At 40.3% G+C, this 15,737-nt stretch overlaps 1 protein-coding gene across 1 annotated transcript; it reads right to left on the minus strand.

The window, feature by feature from the left end:
- Nucleotides 1–1,182: 1,182 nt before the first annotated feature.
- On the minus strand, nucleotides 1,183–13,092 carry CLCA2 (chloride channel accessory 2). The gene is given in 15 exon segments (XM_015869919.2): nucleotides 1,183–2,624; nucleotides 2,920–3,156; nucleotides 3,711–3,878; nucleotides 4,951–5,221; nucleotides 5,906–6,130; nucleotides 6,908–7,014; nucleotides 7,234–7,411; nucleotides 7,648–7,875; nucleotides 8,503–8,730; nucleotides 9,002–9,170; nucleotides 10,033–10,141; nucleotides 10,442–10,592; nucleotides 12,149–12,286; nucleotides 12,487–12,873; nucleotides 12,991–13,092. Coding segments are annotated over 15 exon segments (3,123 nt in total). The 3' UTR covers nucleotides 1,183–2,199.
- Nucleotides 13,093–15,737: the final 2,645 nt, after the last annotated feature.

A 15,737-nucleotide genomic window follows, 5' to 3' on the forward strand; every position in this document is an offset into this window, starting at 1 on the left:
TTGATCATTACAAAAATTGTGCTTGTTTAATCCTTGTCTTTTAACTTGATCCAAGGAAAAAGTATGTTTCTTCCTTTTTTTTTTCAGTGATGATTCTCTCTCCTTTCCTGGTTCAATCAGCAAGAAGGTGAAATGATCTCAAAGGGCAGAACACAAAATCACAGAAGCAATCTGTATCATTTGACTTTCTTCCAAGGGCAAGGTTTCACAAAGGAATGTGAACCGGTGTAATGTTGGGCCATTTACTGTATCTTTTGCTGGAAACACAGAGTTTCAGCTGACTCAGAGAAGTTGATCAGGTTTACCCAGGTCACTTGGTGGCAGCTGAAGGAGGGCGGTGGCCATGCAGCTGGGTGGGTTGCTGAGCAGGGCCTGTCCTCCCGGTGCAGCACCATCTTCTGTCAGACCAGGGCCCGGGGAAACACCGTCCTGTGCCACCCTTACCACTTCTCTTCCTGTGCTTTAATTCCATCTATCTGTCTTACATTCACTGGATAACACAACAGTTTTTCTTCTTCACCTCCTGCATCAGGAGAAGGAACTATTTAAATCCCCCAAAAACTGTCCCTGGATTTAGACTCAACTATAAATGAAAAGGATTGGGAATGGGTAGGAATACCATTTAGCTCCAGTGACTTCCTGCTTATACCCTCTATATGCTCCTGTCTCTTTCACAGAGATCTGCCTTAAGTTCTTCACTCTGGATAGATTTTAACAAGGATCCCTCCTGTGTCAAAATTCCCTTCCCCATCATTCTCTTTCCAATGTATATCATCACCAAAGAGCTAAAGCACCAAACAGCAACCTCACTTCTACTTCTCAACAGGGTGTGCTGAGTTATTTCCAACTGCAGCCGCTACAAAATTGGCTCCTCTCTGGGTGCAGTAGCAGCAGCTGTCATCCCACAGAGGTGCAATGAGGGGGTGGTAGCAATGATATGTGAATGTCATATTTTAGCCATGCGATGCAAACTGCACCTGCTCTGAAATGCTCTATACACTGTACCTATGCTGTATTATTTGAGGAAAAGATCCTCCTAGCAACAGAGAACCTGTTTGATTTTGTTGTATGTAATTCAGTATCCAATTCATTTCGAAGGAACAATGCAAATCTAACACAACATATTCTAAAGTTTCTTCAGTTCTTTTCTCTCTGAAGTAGTAGAGTGCAGACTGACTCAGAGTTTGGCCATAAAATATTGCCCTGTCTTATCTTTACACATGGTTTTAGAGTCAGATAATCATTGTATTTGCAATCTCATTACGGGAATAAAAGCAACCTCCACATCACATGCATGTATATGTGCACATACACAAACTTTCACATATATTTACATATACACTGGTATAAACAAAAATAAAAGAAAACCTTAATGTCTCTATAGAAACAGAAAAAGTTCCTTGAAGGACACAGTAAACTCAAAGTAACCCAATGTGTTGTTAATAAGCACATCTCAGCCTTCCAAACCCAAGGAGAGCAGTAACAACAGGGAAGAAAAGTTCTAATGGGATTTTTGATAGCAGAGATCCATCTCTAGGGTGGAAAGCCATTTTCTGTGTTTGCTTGTTTATGGACACACTGGAACCATTGCAGATTGTACAATTTTTCCCCAGACGTGACATGTCAGAGAGCTGAAAGCAGAGTGCCCCAGCTGGTCTCCTTCCTTCTGCTCTTGTTTCCGGTAAACATTCTTCTGCCTTCAGTTGGGTCAGGACAAAGATTATTTCTGCCTCCTTGCAGATGTTTTTCCCCCACCCTATGATCACAGTTTCCTCCTCCCAGGGAATTCCCCACCATACCTAGAAAATGAATGGCATGTGAGCTTACAGAAACATAAACAGAGCTCACACTGCTTAGTTTTGCTTCTCATTTTTTTAAAAAGGAACACTTCTTCAGCATCTCTCTCAATTTAATCAAAACTTTTCCACCACACAGTAAGAATAGGCCATGACACTGCACAGTGTTAAGACTGTACACAGATATTGCATTTTTGCAGTACAAACTATCAGCATATGACCTGGTTTACCGTCATTCAATCTTCTGTGATAAAATTCATAGACAACATGATACAGCTATTAAACCACCGTGTCTTCATAATATCTGGAATCTGATTACTTGTTTACTCTGTTTATTGTAGGATATTTTCTTTTACAAGTCTAAGCAGTAAAATGTTTTAAAGTACCTGGAACTCTGACAAGCTTACACTTTATGTTGAAGCAGCTTAGCTGTATTTTCTGAAAGAGCCTTTTTCTTCTTTTTCTTTACCAAATAAAGGCTTGTACTTACTGTTAGACACGCTGCTGTTAATAATAGAAAGAATAGTAACAATATTGTTGAAACACCAAACTTCAAATTAGAAGTGGGATATGCCATTGGAGGAATAAACATTACTGCTTGTGCAATATTAGATAGCTCAGAGCGAAGAAAAACTTCATCCACAGCACGTATTGCAACATAGATTACAGTTATGTTCCCTGTTGTAAAAGCTTCTGGTTTAAACACAAATATTTCTGTGTAGCCAGCATGCTGAGGTGATAGAGTGGAAGCATTCACAAAAGTAGCGCTATAGAAACTGTCCCTTAGTTCCAGAGGAGTCTCACTTGTTCTGATTTCATAACTTGCGGCTGAAAATACAAATATTAAAAGATACTGTCATCTGTATGTTAGCTATCATTCCAACTTCATATCTGCTTCAAAATACTTTCCTTTCAAAACACTTCTAGAATACTGCTTACCTAGTACCATCCTAACAAGCCAGTTCAGCACTGGAATAATTAACACAGCATTTCACAGAGCATGAATAGAGCCCTGGAACCACAGTAGATTTTAATGAAATTTCCATTAGTGTCAGTGAGACAAAACTCCACTACAGATCTTTTATCTTGGGCAGAAGGCAGGCTAGCAAGCCAACAAACGTACCTTGGCCTTTGTCAAAATCATCTCCTGGTGCAGTCCATGATAGAATGACTTTATCATCTTCCATTCTGGCATCAAGGTCAATAATTTTACATGGTGGAAAAACATCAATATAAGGCCCTATTGGAACTGCAGATACAGTGAAAGATTCTCCCACAGCAATTCTAGCAAAACCTCCTCTTCTGACCTGAATATTATTTTTAATAGCTGGGGGTCTTGATGGGTTCATCTTGAGTTTACCTACAAGATTAAAAAATGCTCATTAGTCTTAACTGTTTGCATATTACTGTGCTCCACAAACTACCTGAACTTCATATACACTATTTTAAATACAAAAATACCATTTACTTCATTTAAGACCATTTCAAGGGCATTGTCTATTTCTTTGTAGTTTCAAGAGTGCTACTAAGAAAGGTAATATGAAACTGATGTAACAGTTGCTTTTTGTAATATGATAAGGAGAGTTTAATCTCCTAATATTTTAACCATTCTTTATTTAAGATGACTGAATGGAGTCCTGTACAGACTAAACCTATGGATAATTTCTTCACAGACAAAAACCAAATCCTATTTACCTATGTTATATATATACTGTCCCATTATAGTTTTTTGAAGTCTACTTTCAGTATTTTCTGGGGTATGCAGACTATTTTTGTGTTAAACCCTTCACAGGTAAATCTCTCTTAGCTGGGCTGTTGTTGTAATGCCTACTCTTAGTATCTTCAAACAGATATGATATCTCCAGGAGCTGGAATGAAACTTCATTTTTTTTTCTCTGCATTACTTAATCTTACCATTTTCTACATAACCTGGTATATACATAGCATGACTCCATGGCATTGCAGTTTGTGGCACAGTAGTCCTGTTAGCTTGGATGTGAACTTTTAGGCTGTGTCTGCCATTCCCAGAGAAAGAAAACAAGTACTTGGAATAGATGCCATCATTCTTAATAATGTCAGAACCTAGATAGAAAAGTGACATAAATTGACTTCAAATAATGGATGTGCTTTTTTTTTCTAGATTCATACATAGTGAGCAGAATTTAAGAATAGGTAAATTCTTCTCTGATGGGCAATCTGTGCAGTTCTTCTGCCTTTGGTTGCAGGTTAAAACGATCTGAAGTTAAGATGCTTCCTTGTACTGAATATTAGTTGAAGAAAAAAATCTAACTTGGGAAAATCATTGTATTTCACAAGCTGTCACATGGGCCTTCAAGCTGTGCTCTGGGAAAGTGCCCAGGAATTCAGGGGAAACAGAGGACCTGCACTTCTGAAGTGCTCAGTGTGCATTCCCAGAAAGTATTCTCATTTAGGGGCTTACCCCCATGGCAATGCAAACCAGAGAGTATTCATTACTACAATCTTCTGATTGCTTTCAGTTGTGAAATTTAATACAGAAACAAGAATTTACCTAAGTAGCTCCAAAAGTTACCAAAATTATTCCATAACTACCTACTCTGTACAAAAATCCTTTCCACCAACATGATGGACTGTGCAGTTAAGACTGTTTTGCCTTGCAGCAAGTTTAATTAACCATAATGATTTCTGCAAAGCAAATGTGTGAGTTACTAAACATTACTAAATTCTAACTCCTTTGGGGTATTCACACCTTTTCTTGGCAACTGTTAAGAGGCAGTAGAGTACAAGGCCTGCAACTTCTGCCTGGAAATGCTTACTTACCTTGCTAACTGTTTTCTAAGTTACTGACATTTAACAACCACATCTTCCGATGTGCTGAACATCATCAAGTCAATCAGCTGGAATGACAACTGATAACTAATGAACACAGCACAGTTCCACTTATTGGAACATGTCTGTGCATTTAATTCATGAATATAAATCCTGTTCTGAACAAAAGCTTAACAGGAAACAACTTCAACAAGGTCAGCAACATTTGTGTGTGTTTCCACAGAATGTTAGAAACTCTGCCTCAGAGCACTGTATCCTGAAGTATTCAGTAAAAACAGTACTTAAGGAAGTATTTTAATTTAATGTTATAGATATTCCTGAATTTATAGTCCTAGAATCTTATTACCTGCTCCATTGTCCAGAAGTTCCAAAGAAACCATATCTCCATTCTCTGAACTGATGATGGCAGTCACACTTGCCCCAAGAATAGGAGAAAAGCCTTGACTAACTTGTACATAGACAACCATTGCACTGGGATAGTAAGTTGTATCTTTACTCATATAGGTTTTCACAGATACAGTGGGTAAAGTAGAATTTGCTGCTCGAGAAGTTACTGTCATTGTTAGAACTTGAGGAGCCAGGTGAACATTTATCAGTGTGTATGTCCAGTCTCCTGTCTGAAAGAAAACAACCAAATGTTTTCAATTGAAATAACAATCTTCTGGTTAATTCAATTTGTCCTTATTTAAATTCTGTCAACGTACTTAGACTAAGTAGAACCCTACAAGTAGCTGTGTTGTGAAAGTGGAAGCACTCATAATTACAAATCATAGTAAAGAAGTGCTTTCCAATTATTCTCTGACTCTTGGCAGACATTCCATGTGAGACCACAAACATAAATTTCAATTTATTCCCTTATCTTCCATGGAGTATTCAGGAGATTAAGAATAAAACTCTGTGGAAAAAAAGTCTTCAGAGCTTTTATGATGGAAAGAAGTTTCTATGTACAATACAGGAAATATAAATGAACTTACTACGTTAAATAAATGTTATCTATTTCTTAGAACACAAGTGAGAGAAAATGCATTCACTGGCTGCTGGTAGCATTCAGAAATTTGCAGTTAAGTTGTAAATCGAAAGCAAATAGTAGTAAAGACAATACAGACAAAACCTTCAGGTAGCTCTTTTGAACACAGCAGATACTTCTGTTTGGGACACAGCAGCAGTTACATGGTTTAGATGAGCAATTCTATCTCAAGCCACTAAGTGAATTTAATTAACTTAACATTAATGAAATGGAAGAAATGTAAAGTCAGGATATTCTTCCCATTGCTAAAAGACAAAAATAGAACAAGTTATACCTGTGCAATTCCTGGAATCTGGAGACGAGCTACATGGAATACTGAATCTAATTCAAAGTCCTTGGTGGTGTAGCTTCTTCCTATGGGATCAGTCAGGATGATTTCAGGTGGTTCAGCAGCTTGCCATGTGGCTACAAAGAAGGTTTCTCGTCCCACAGTGCTATCAATAGTCACTGTCCTCCTGAGTTGCCTGTACTCTGCAACACTTTCACCAGCACTTTCAATCTGTCAGAAAGAACGAAATTATTCTATCAGTTCTGGAAATCATACATTGTTACAAAGAATTTGGTCTACCATTTTAACTATCAAATCTGATAGATTTGAAAAGTTATGAAAATGTACACTAATATTAACCTCTGATAACTGGGGACTTTATTCTCCCCTTCAACTATATAATAGCACAATTTAGGGATAGTTCCACAGAACCATAGGAGTGACAGAAAAATTAGGCCTTCTATTAACGTTACATTTTTACTGGATGGAATTCCAGAAATGCAGAGGTATGTGGGATATTACTACTTTCTCAGCTGAAATTGCTGGTATTAAGGAGCATGATCCTGAATAAGGCTGATTTATGGATTTTATGTTCCATCTATATGCTACTCCATGAGGAGAAGCAATAAATAATATTCCTGATGCAGACAGAAGTTAATCCTCGTAATGTTTTTGGGTGACCAAATTTCCAGATCACATTCTGTGCCTTGCTTGAAGTGGTAATTATCTCTGCGAACTGCAGAGAAAAAGCTTGATATATTCTAGCATGTAGTAGAAATCAAGGAAACTTTTATAGTTTTCCAGGTATCACAAAAGAAGTTAAACACAATTGTACTGTCTCATCACTTTATTCAGCCTGCAAGCAGATAATTACCCATCAGGCTGGTGAAGTTGTCACCTGGAAGAAGGGAACAGGACACCTAGGTACATTTGATACATTTTGATCTTATCTAAAAAAACAAACAAACAACAGTAGGTGGGATAATTAACTGTGCATATAAGACAAACCTGAACAGATTGATGGAATGTATCTCCACTTCTGGACACAATTCCAGTGAAAACATCCAGTAAGTCACTGAAGTCCAGCCTTTCTGGGACAAAAAACTTAAATCCTCCTGAAACAGTATGATTTATTACAGATTTAGCTATTAAATATTATATAAGACACAGGAGCTACATCTGATTCTCAGAATGTCCCACATGTTACCACACAACTGCAGGGCTGCCAGGGAGGGAGGACAGCCATCTCACTTCCCTGTGGACTCTCACCACCTTCGTCATCGAAGTTTTCCCAACAGCTTCAGATTGGAGTTGTGGCTTGTTCCTATACTTACCTGTCTCTTTGGAGAAGTGTTCAATTTCCTTAGCAGCTGAGGACCCAACAGTAATGGTATGGATGACTGATCCACCATTAATCACTTCAGAAAAACATTTGCCTGTACTACTGTCCTGTCCACCTGTCACCAGTATAATTTCAGATCCGTACAGATGTCCTTCTTTCTTTCTAATGACCTGGTGGTAGAAAAACAAACTTTAGCAGAAAAAAAAGAGTTTGTCTGTTGTATTTTTAATTATTACAAGATGATAAATAAGAGATTCACAGGAAATCTAGGAGAGTTCTTTTCAGAAACCATTCAATAATCAGAGGAAGACATTTGATGTAGCCTAGACACAGATATCCTCACTACTGAAAAGACAAACCATCTACACAAGAGGTGCAAGCAGAAGCAGTTTATGTGATGCTTCACCTCACATGCCAGCCTCAGGCCTGCGCAAACATTTGCCCTCTTCTCCCCCAAAGCTGTAGGGAGGTATGAAGCAAGCTGTTTCCGTGCTTCGTAGCTGACTATCTGGTGCACGTGAGTTTTGATCTCTCCTTTGTCACTGAATGTGACAATACCGACATAAGCGTTTTCTTCCACAACTTGCAATAAATACAGTTCTGCTGCTTGATGCAATCTACTGATCCAGTTACCCTACACATAAAAGAAGTGAAAAGCAAAGAATTTTGTTAAGCATGTGAAATAACAATGAATGCTGCAAATTACAAACTGATAGCTAAAAATTGCTGGCAGAAAATGTCACAGAGGAAAGGAACATAAAATATTCACTTTTGCAAGTTCCAATGTTAATTTAGAATACAAAGTACTGCTATGCTCTTCAGTTTGTTTCACTGAAGATCAGCCTTAAACTTATCAATACTTAACCTGCTCACCATTGGACACTATTCCTCTGTGAAGAAAGCCTTCAGACCCAACTCTTCTGGATATTTTTTTTGTTCCTCTCAGCTTTCCCCTACTCTACTGGCTTATTGTCAATCTTTCTCATGCTCTGTGCTACCCAGCACACAAAGTCCTTTATTCCAATCAAAACTTTGCCACTGACAGCCACCTGGCCAGTATCCTCATTCATGTTAATTTTGTCTCCTCTGCCTCAAAGATTTAAGAAAATCCCAAACGCTCTCACTGCCAAGTGGATTCCTTACAATTATAATCAGGTTTCTCTGTCTCTGCATGGAGACTGTTTCTAGAATAATAAAGATCTGAAAACATAAGACAAAAAAAGTACAGTGTATAGTGAAGTATATTTGATGAAGAATTTACCCCAGCTATAGTCTTGGAAACATCAAGAACTAAACAGATGACTCTGTCTCTCTTCTGCAGCAGTGAGAAGGAGGGAGGAGTAATAAGGCTGTTGCTGGTCAGTGGCATATCATTTTCAAAATCTGTAGAGTTTTTAATTACTTCCCATGTGCTTCTGTAGTCACACATTCGATTCTGCAGATTGGGTGCTTCTTTATTATGGTTATGCTCATTACAGAATTCCACCACCTAAAATGTTCAAAACAGGTAGATAAAAATCAGAAATAAGCAATAACAGAGTAAGTAATAAATTTAAGATGGAAAATCTTAACTGGTGGTTTTTGTATACACATAGCTGAGACACCACCTCACAGTAAACATCATACTACATTAATAACAGCATACATTAAATTCATTTGCTTACATAAAAGTTGAACCAAATGTAGCATAGGAGGATATATCAAATTTTGTAACAGTATGTTTCATTGAAATAAATCTGTTCTTATATGTTTGTACTTACAGATGATAAACTTTGCATATACATTATTGATGATACTGCAGTCTGATTTCTCTGAGGAATAAATGCACATCCTTCCTTAAAAAGCCCTGTTAGTTTATTAATGACACAACTACCATCAGTGCAGGAGTTTTTTTCACAGACATAGATTCCAGTAAGATCAGAGGGACATCTAAGGATAAAAAAGAATACATTTCCACTTAAAACCCTACCTGAATATAGTGATGACATTAATGATGCTTGCAGTGAACTCTGCAGCCCACCTGCATAAAAGTTAACATTGCAAAAAGATATGAAAATCCATTGCAAAGAGACAAAAAAAAGAATCATTGATTTTTTCCTTCTTCAACACTTCAGCCTCTTGTAAGTAGAAATATTACAATTACAAAGTCTACAACTGCAAAAGCAATCTTATTCATCTATAAGTCACATCTGCCAAATGCTTCCATACCCTGGAAAACAGATGTAAATGGCTTCCTGGTGTACCATAGGCTTGGTGAGTTCCAGGTCAAATGTGCTGTAATGAAACTTTGTTTCTCAAGTTCTATTTGGTTGTATAGACAGTGAGGAAAAGCAGGTAATGAGCCAGGCACTCGTGCAATGGTGACTGCAAAGGTGAAGATGCGCAGATTTAGCAAAGATGTAAAAACGGATTGAAGAAGAGAAGCTCATCAGGAAAGCCCCAGATTTGCAGCATGCTCAGAGAGAGAAGAAATGCTTAAGCAGACCATGGGAAGGAGGATTTCTGAACAAGCACCATTTCCTCTCCAGCAGTAGAGTCCAGAAGTGATGAAATCTCCAGTGTGAGGCCAGAAAAATGTAACGCCACCTCTGCCAAGTCATCAGCCACAGAACAGAGTAAAGGTGAATGCACAGAAAATAGTAGTTTACTCATAATGAAAGAAGAATATTTAATAATTGATAAAATAAGGGCTAAAAGAAACTGGGATAGCTCCAGAGCTTGCAGAAAGCTTACGGGCAGCTTTCTAAAATGTACCAGAAAAAGTCTGTAGAAGTAGCAAATGCTGAATTACCTTGTAACTTTAACCTGATTCTGTCCAGTGACATAGAATGGTCTGTCATTGTCATACTCATCAAACACCCCCCAACGAAGATGGGCCCACTCATGCACAAAGGTTCTGCCTGCAGGGAGGACAGAAGGGCAAACACAGGGTGACCAGAGTTGGCTGTTACATCAGTGCTTGAAGAGTTGATCAGCAATACTACACCAGGGGCTTTAATCACACCATGGCACCACAAGCAGTTTTAATATCAAGGAATTCACTTCTGTGCCCAAGGATGGCTAACTTTAAGTAACATCGTTTGGAAATCTTAGCTTTAATGTTAATTAAAATTGGCTTATTTTATCACCAGCTTTCAATATTCCATCTTTTGTTCCACACTAAAGACAAACTGGAGAAGTAAACAAATTAGGGCATTTACCCCGTGAGCCATAGATGTCTGTCATGTAATCATTTACTAAGAAGTTAGGTGTGAAATGGATGTATTTTCCCATTTTTCCACATGCTTCATGTTGCAGGGTGTATGGGTCATCGCCATGTTTCCAGTAAGGAGCTGCCACTATGACATCTGCCTAAAATCATTAAAAAGTACAAAAAATTACAAAAAGTAACTTAAGGGAAGAAGTTTTGTTGTTTATTTAAACTATCCAATGCAGTACCATCCAGCTCCCAGCTGAGCTCCTAATTTCTGCCGCAGCAAGATTAACAGAAAATTATGGACAGATTTCCCAGCAGGATAATGAAAGAGGTGGATGTTGATGGGATGGCAGTAGAGGCTGAGTCCTCCCATCAGTATCCCACTTTTTTTGCTGTGTGGCAGAGTGCAGCAGAGGGGAAGCCTGACAGAACGGAGTCTGATATGGAAGTGTGGATGAAGCAAGGCTGTGTCACTGAATTCCTCTGTGCAGAAAATATTGAATCCATTGACATTCACTGACACACTGAATGTTGCTGAATATTTATGGAGACCAAACAGTAAGTGTGAGCACAGTGAGATGGTGAGTGGTGCATTTCAGCAATGGCAACAGTGACAGTGGTCACTTCTACTGGTGTAGATTTTTATGAGCATGGCATATAAGCTTTTGCTCATCGCCGGTGAAATTGCTCTACCGAACAGTGTTATTGTGCTCTTAGTAGCTGTTGTAGTTTCCACAGAAATACATAGGAGCCATTGCTTTTGGAATGACCTATGTACATTTATTTTTTCATATGTGATACATATATTGTTTTATTGTATACGTCACATGTTATATATTATATTACCTACTGAGATAATATATTGGAATGTCTGCTGCAAATATCTCATACTTGTGGAGCTGGTCATTAAGTACCAGTGGCCATGCAGGTAGCTAAAATACAGATTCATGTGTATCCCATTTCCTGGATTGCAGCTACACAAAGTTTTGAATAAATGCAGTCTATGTTTCTTTTTCTATTTCTGTAGAAACAAGGTGACTTTGCTTTTCTGGATTTCCTTTGCTTTCTTGCCAGACCTCTCCTAGTGAGTCAGAAACTCCACCCAGGCAAGTGTTATTGCTGTCTTCAGCACAAATGTCAGTCACAGTGCAATTAGAAAACTATGACCTAATTTATTAGATGATCGTCAAGGCCTCGCCATTATGTAATGTCTTAGAAGGATGATGGGTTAAGGATGCAAAAGGGGAAAAAACAACCAGTCATTACTGGAACTTACATGTAAACATTCCCAACTTGTTGTAAATGAGGAAAAAAAAAAAAAAAAAAAAAAAAAAAAAAAAAAAAAGCAGAGAAATTAAATAAAAATGTTCAGATCAAAGATATTCAAACTAGGCTTCTAAAATGATTCAAGAGCTTGTAGAGCACTCAGTTTATGGACTACGATGTATTTAATATGGAGTTTCTTGCAGTCAATCACTCTTGTTTCTCATTTAAAACCAACAGGATGGTACTACTCTATACTGTTACTGATGCTCATTATTTATGTACTTACTAGTGATGGTTCACAGATCATTTTGTCTGATCTTAAGAGCATTCTCACGTGAATGGTGTTAGTATCTCTTTTTAAAAGTTACTGTACATTCGGGCATACAAATAAATGTTCAAAGTAACATTTAGTTGCGCCCCATTTCCTACAGCTGTTGAATCTTACCTTTTCATAGGTCTCGTGTTTTGGTTTCTCATAACTTTTCTCTTTCCATGTCGGAGGTATCAGAATCTTAACGCTTCTGAAATAGACCCTGCCTTCTGTAGCACTGAACAGATAAGAGGAAGCTTCGGTGATCATCTCCTGGCAAACATGCAATGAAAGGACGGGATTAGCAGCATGTTAATTCCACTATCGATCTCGACTACAGCATTTGTTGTACAGCTTAGTGGCGGCTAGAAAGACACGTCTGTCCCGGTTTCCTCTCCGGGGCTGGGAAGCACCGCGGCTGCCGGGCAGCGCGAAGCCGCCGGGGCTGCCCCTTCCTGGGCCCGCCGCCTTACCTGGAGGCGGATGACGAGCCGGTCATCCTCCGGCACGCGGGGATGCACGGCGGCCAGCAACCCCTCGTAGCCGCCGTTCCGCAGCACCGACGCCGCTTCCCCTGCCGCCGCCAGCACCAGAGCCAGCAGCGCAGCCCCCGCCGCCGCTCCGCCGCTCATGCCGCCCTCCGCCCCCCGCGCTGCCGCCCGCCTTCCCCGGCACAAGAGCTACGGGCGTAGGAGGACGAGGCGGGCACCTGCCGCATTCCCTCCTCCCCTCCCTGTCCTGCAGCCCCCCCTGGGCTGGCAGCGGTGCCCGGCGCCTTCCCGGCGGTCTGCCCGACGCAGGTGTAGTGCTGAAATCCGAGAGCCGAAGCCCGCCAGCAGCCCACAGTGAGAGCCCACGAGCTTTTAGGGCTAAAGCAGAAGTTTGTTCTTGCATGAGCAACCTGGGGATGACATCCCTACTGTTACTGCCCTACAGTTACACCAGGAGAGTGGCTTGACGTTGGTGACCCATAATACCCACCGAGGCTCGCACTTGCGGTTTTGATGGGCCACATCCACATCTGCTGTAAGGCAGAACTTCCAGGACTGCGGGATTTCCAGGGCTACTTGTGGCCACATTGCTAAAATAGAAAATTTAGCCAGGAGCCCACCCCTCTGCTCCACACATGAGAAAGCTGTGGGCCACCATGAGGCCACTCCTCAGCCTTTTCTGCTCTGGGCTGAACAAACCAAGGGACTTCAGCCACCCCTCATGCACCTTAGCCACATACTCTTCCTCATCTTTGTATCCCTCCTTTGACGCTAACATCTTTGTCCTTTTTGTGGCACCCAAATCTGCACACAGTGCTGAAGGTGAGGCTGCACAGCGCAATGCAGAGTGAGGCAATCCCTCCCCTCACTTGCTGGCAGTGCTGGGCCTGATGCACCCCAGGGTACAGTTGGCCCTTTTGGCTGCCAGGACACACTGCTGGCTCAGATTCAACTTGCTGTCAGCCAGAACCCCCAGATCCCTTTATACAGGGCTGCTTTCCAATCTGATGCATTGCACAGGGAGGATGTCTAAATTGAGAAGTGAATGTGAGTATATTTGTGCATTGATTAGTAAAGAGAAACAAAAGCTACTGTTGCCTCCTTAGAAAGTCTAGAAAGTCTCCTGCAGATAGCTGAGATGTCTGACTGAGCTGAAAGTGACTCACACGGAAATAGGTTGTGGCACAGCTGGATGTACAGCAACTAAGAGGACTAGGAATTCTGACCCAGGCAGGTCAGTGCATGCAGTAAAGACAGTTCTGTAGGGCTGCAGCTGCTATAACTTGTATCTAGGGTGAGGTGTTTCCAAATGACTCTCAGCCAAACCGTAACAAGTTTAGCACTGAAATGGTGGTCTCCAAATGAAACACCCAGACCTGTCATCATACAAAATATTGTTTGGGAGAAATCATTGCCTTCTACTGCCCTGTACCTTCTTCTATCCATTCAGGTACAGAAACTGCTGCTGCTGCTCTAACAGCAGTGCAGATTATCTACGTTTTCTTTGAAGTCCTCCACATAGAGATGAAGATCCTTGGATGGGAGCCTACAGTATCAGAACTCCTTTTGTCCAGTGCTGGTGACCACAAGCACTGCCAAGGAAAGGACTCCCCTATCAGGTCAGGCTGAGAGCTAGAGCTGTTCAGCCTGGAGAAGAAAAGGCTCCAAGGAGACCTGAGAGTGGCCTCTCAGTATTTAAAAGGGGACTGCAAGAAAGAAAACTCTCTCTCAGAGTCTGTTTTGATAGGACAAGCAGAAATGATTTCTAACTAGAAGAAGGGAGATTTAGACTTGACATAAGGAAGAAGCTTTTTGCAATACAGGTGGTGAGGCACTGGCACAATTGTCCAGAGAGGTGGTGGATGCTCCATTCCTGGGGACACTCAGGGTGAGGCTGGAGGGGGCTCTGAGCCCCTGATCAAGCTGTAAGTTCTCCTGTTCATTGCAGGGAAGTTGGACTAGATGATCTTTTAGGGAACATTTCAGCTCAAATAATCCTATGATTGTATGACTTTGGGGCAGACCTGCCTGAGGAGCTGGCATGCTGCAGCAGAAACCACCTATATGTTTATATTGTGGGAAGAAATCTTGTCATCTTTCCTGGACATATATTGCTGTGTAAGGCAGTAAATGTCCAAGACTGGCTGAGATAAAGGAAGATTAGGTCCTTCCTTTCCCAGAGAAGATAGCATTACACCTCATAGCACGCAGAGGTGTGGGGAAGGAACAATTTTATAGACAGGGAAGTAGCAAATCAAAAGAGAATAAGAAAGAACACATCTGCTGATGGTGCGGGGGAAGGATTATGCAGGAGAACAGTTCTGTTTTGTATTTTCAAGAGTATTAATGAAACCTGCTGTTAGAATCTGAGAGCACATGACTAAGCAAATTAATTGACAAGAAAGTTATTTTATTACTATTCTTTATATATTTGTTGTTCTGTGAGCAGAAGCTTTAGATTTGGGAACTGTTACAGATCTGTTTACCAATAGGACCACAGAACCTTGGGTTTCATGACATCTCCATGCATTTTGTAATGTATCTTTCCAAATGACAAGTTGGTCATGGGCTGGAGTGTACTAATCAATCCAGGAAGAAGGTAATTAAATTTATCTGTAAAGCTTGCTTTTCCTCTGAAAAATGAAAAAATGTAGCAGCTGCCTTCAGGATTGTCACAACAGCACTGCAAGTATATCATGTGCAGTTATAAAGAAGCCAGTTCCACAACTAAGAAGTGAAAATAGAGTCTTTTTGTGATAAGCAGCTATTGCCAAAATCGAACAATGAACAAAGAACGGCTTTGGATTCTCGAGTTTCTGATGCAGAAATGAGAAGTTCCATTATACCTTTAAATCAGATAAAGCCATGAGCTGGGGCAAACACTCAGCAGTTTCTGTAGTATCTGAGGAAGTCACTCTCCAGCATCTCTTTTACTCTTTTGTCCGTGTGGCAGTTGAGTTGTTCATTATATTTCCTTCCATCATTTCCCACTTAGAGCACTGTACAACAGGGCCGTCTTAAACAGTTTTGTATTTCTCTTTGTTTATGAGGTACAGAGTGCTGTGCCGATTATTGTGCTAATTAACCCTTACCATGTTGGTGTGTTTTTTTTTATAACATAAGCAACCACCTTATTTCTAGATAATTGCAATCATGTATTGCTTTTTAAGTGAGTCTACCTTATAACAACTTCTGAGAAGTTAAAATTCCAATATCTATTCGAGCAGAATATG

Source organism: Coturnix japonica, chromosome 8, assembly GCF_001577835.2.
Source record: "Coturnix japonica isolate 7356 chromosome 8, Coturnix japonica 2.1, whole genome shotgun sequence".
In the NCBI taxonomy this organism is placed as follows: Eukaryota; Metazoa; Chordata; class Aves; order Galliformes; family Phasianidae; genus Coturnix; species Coturnix japonica.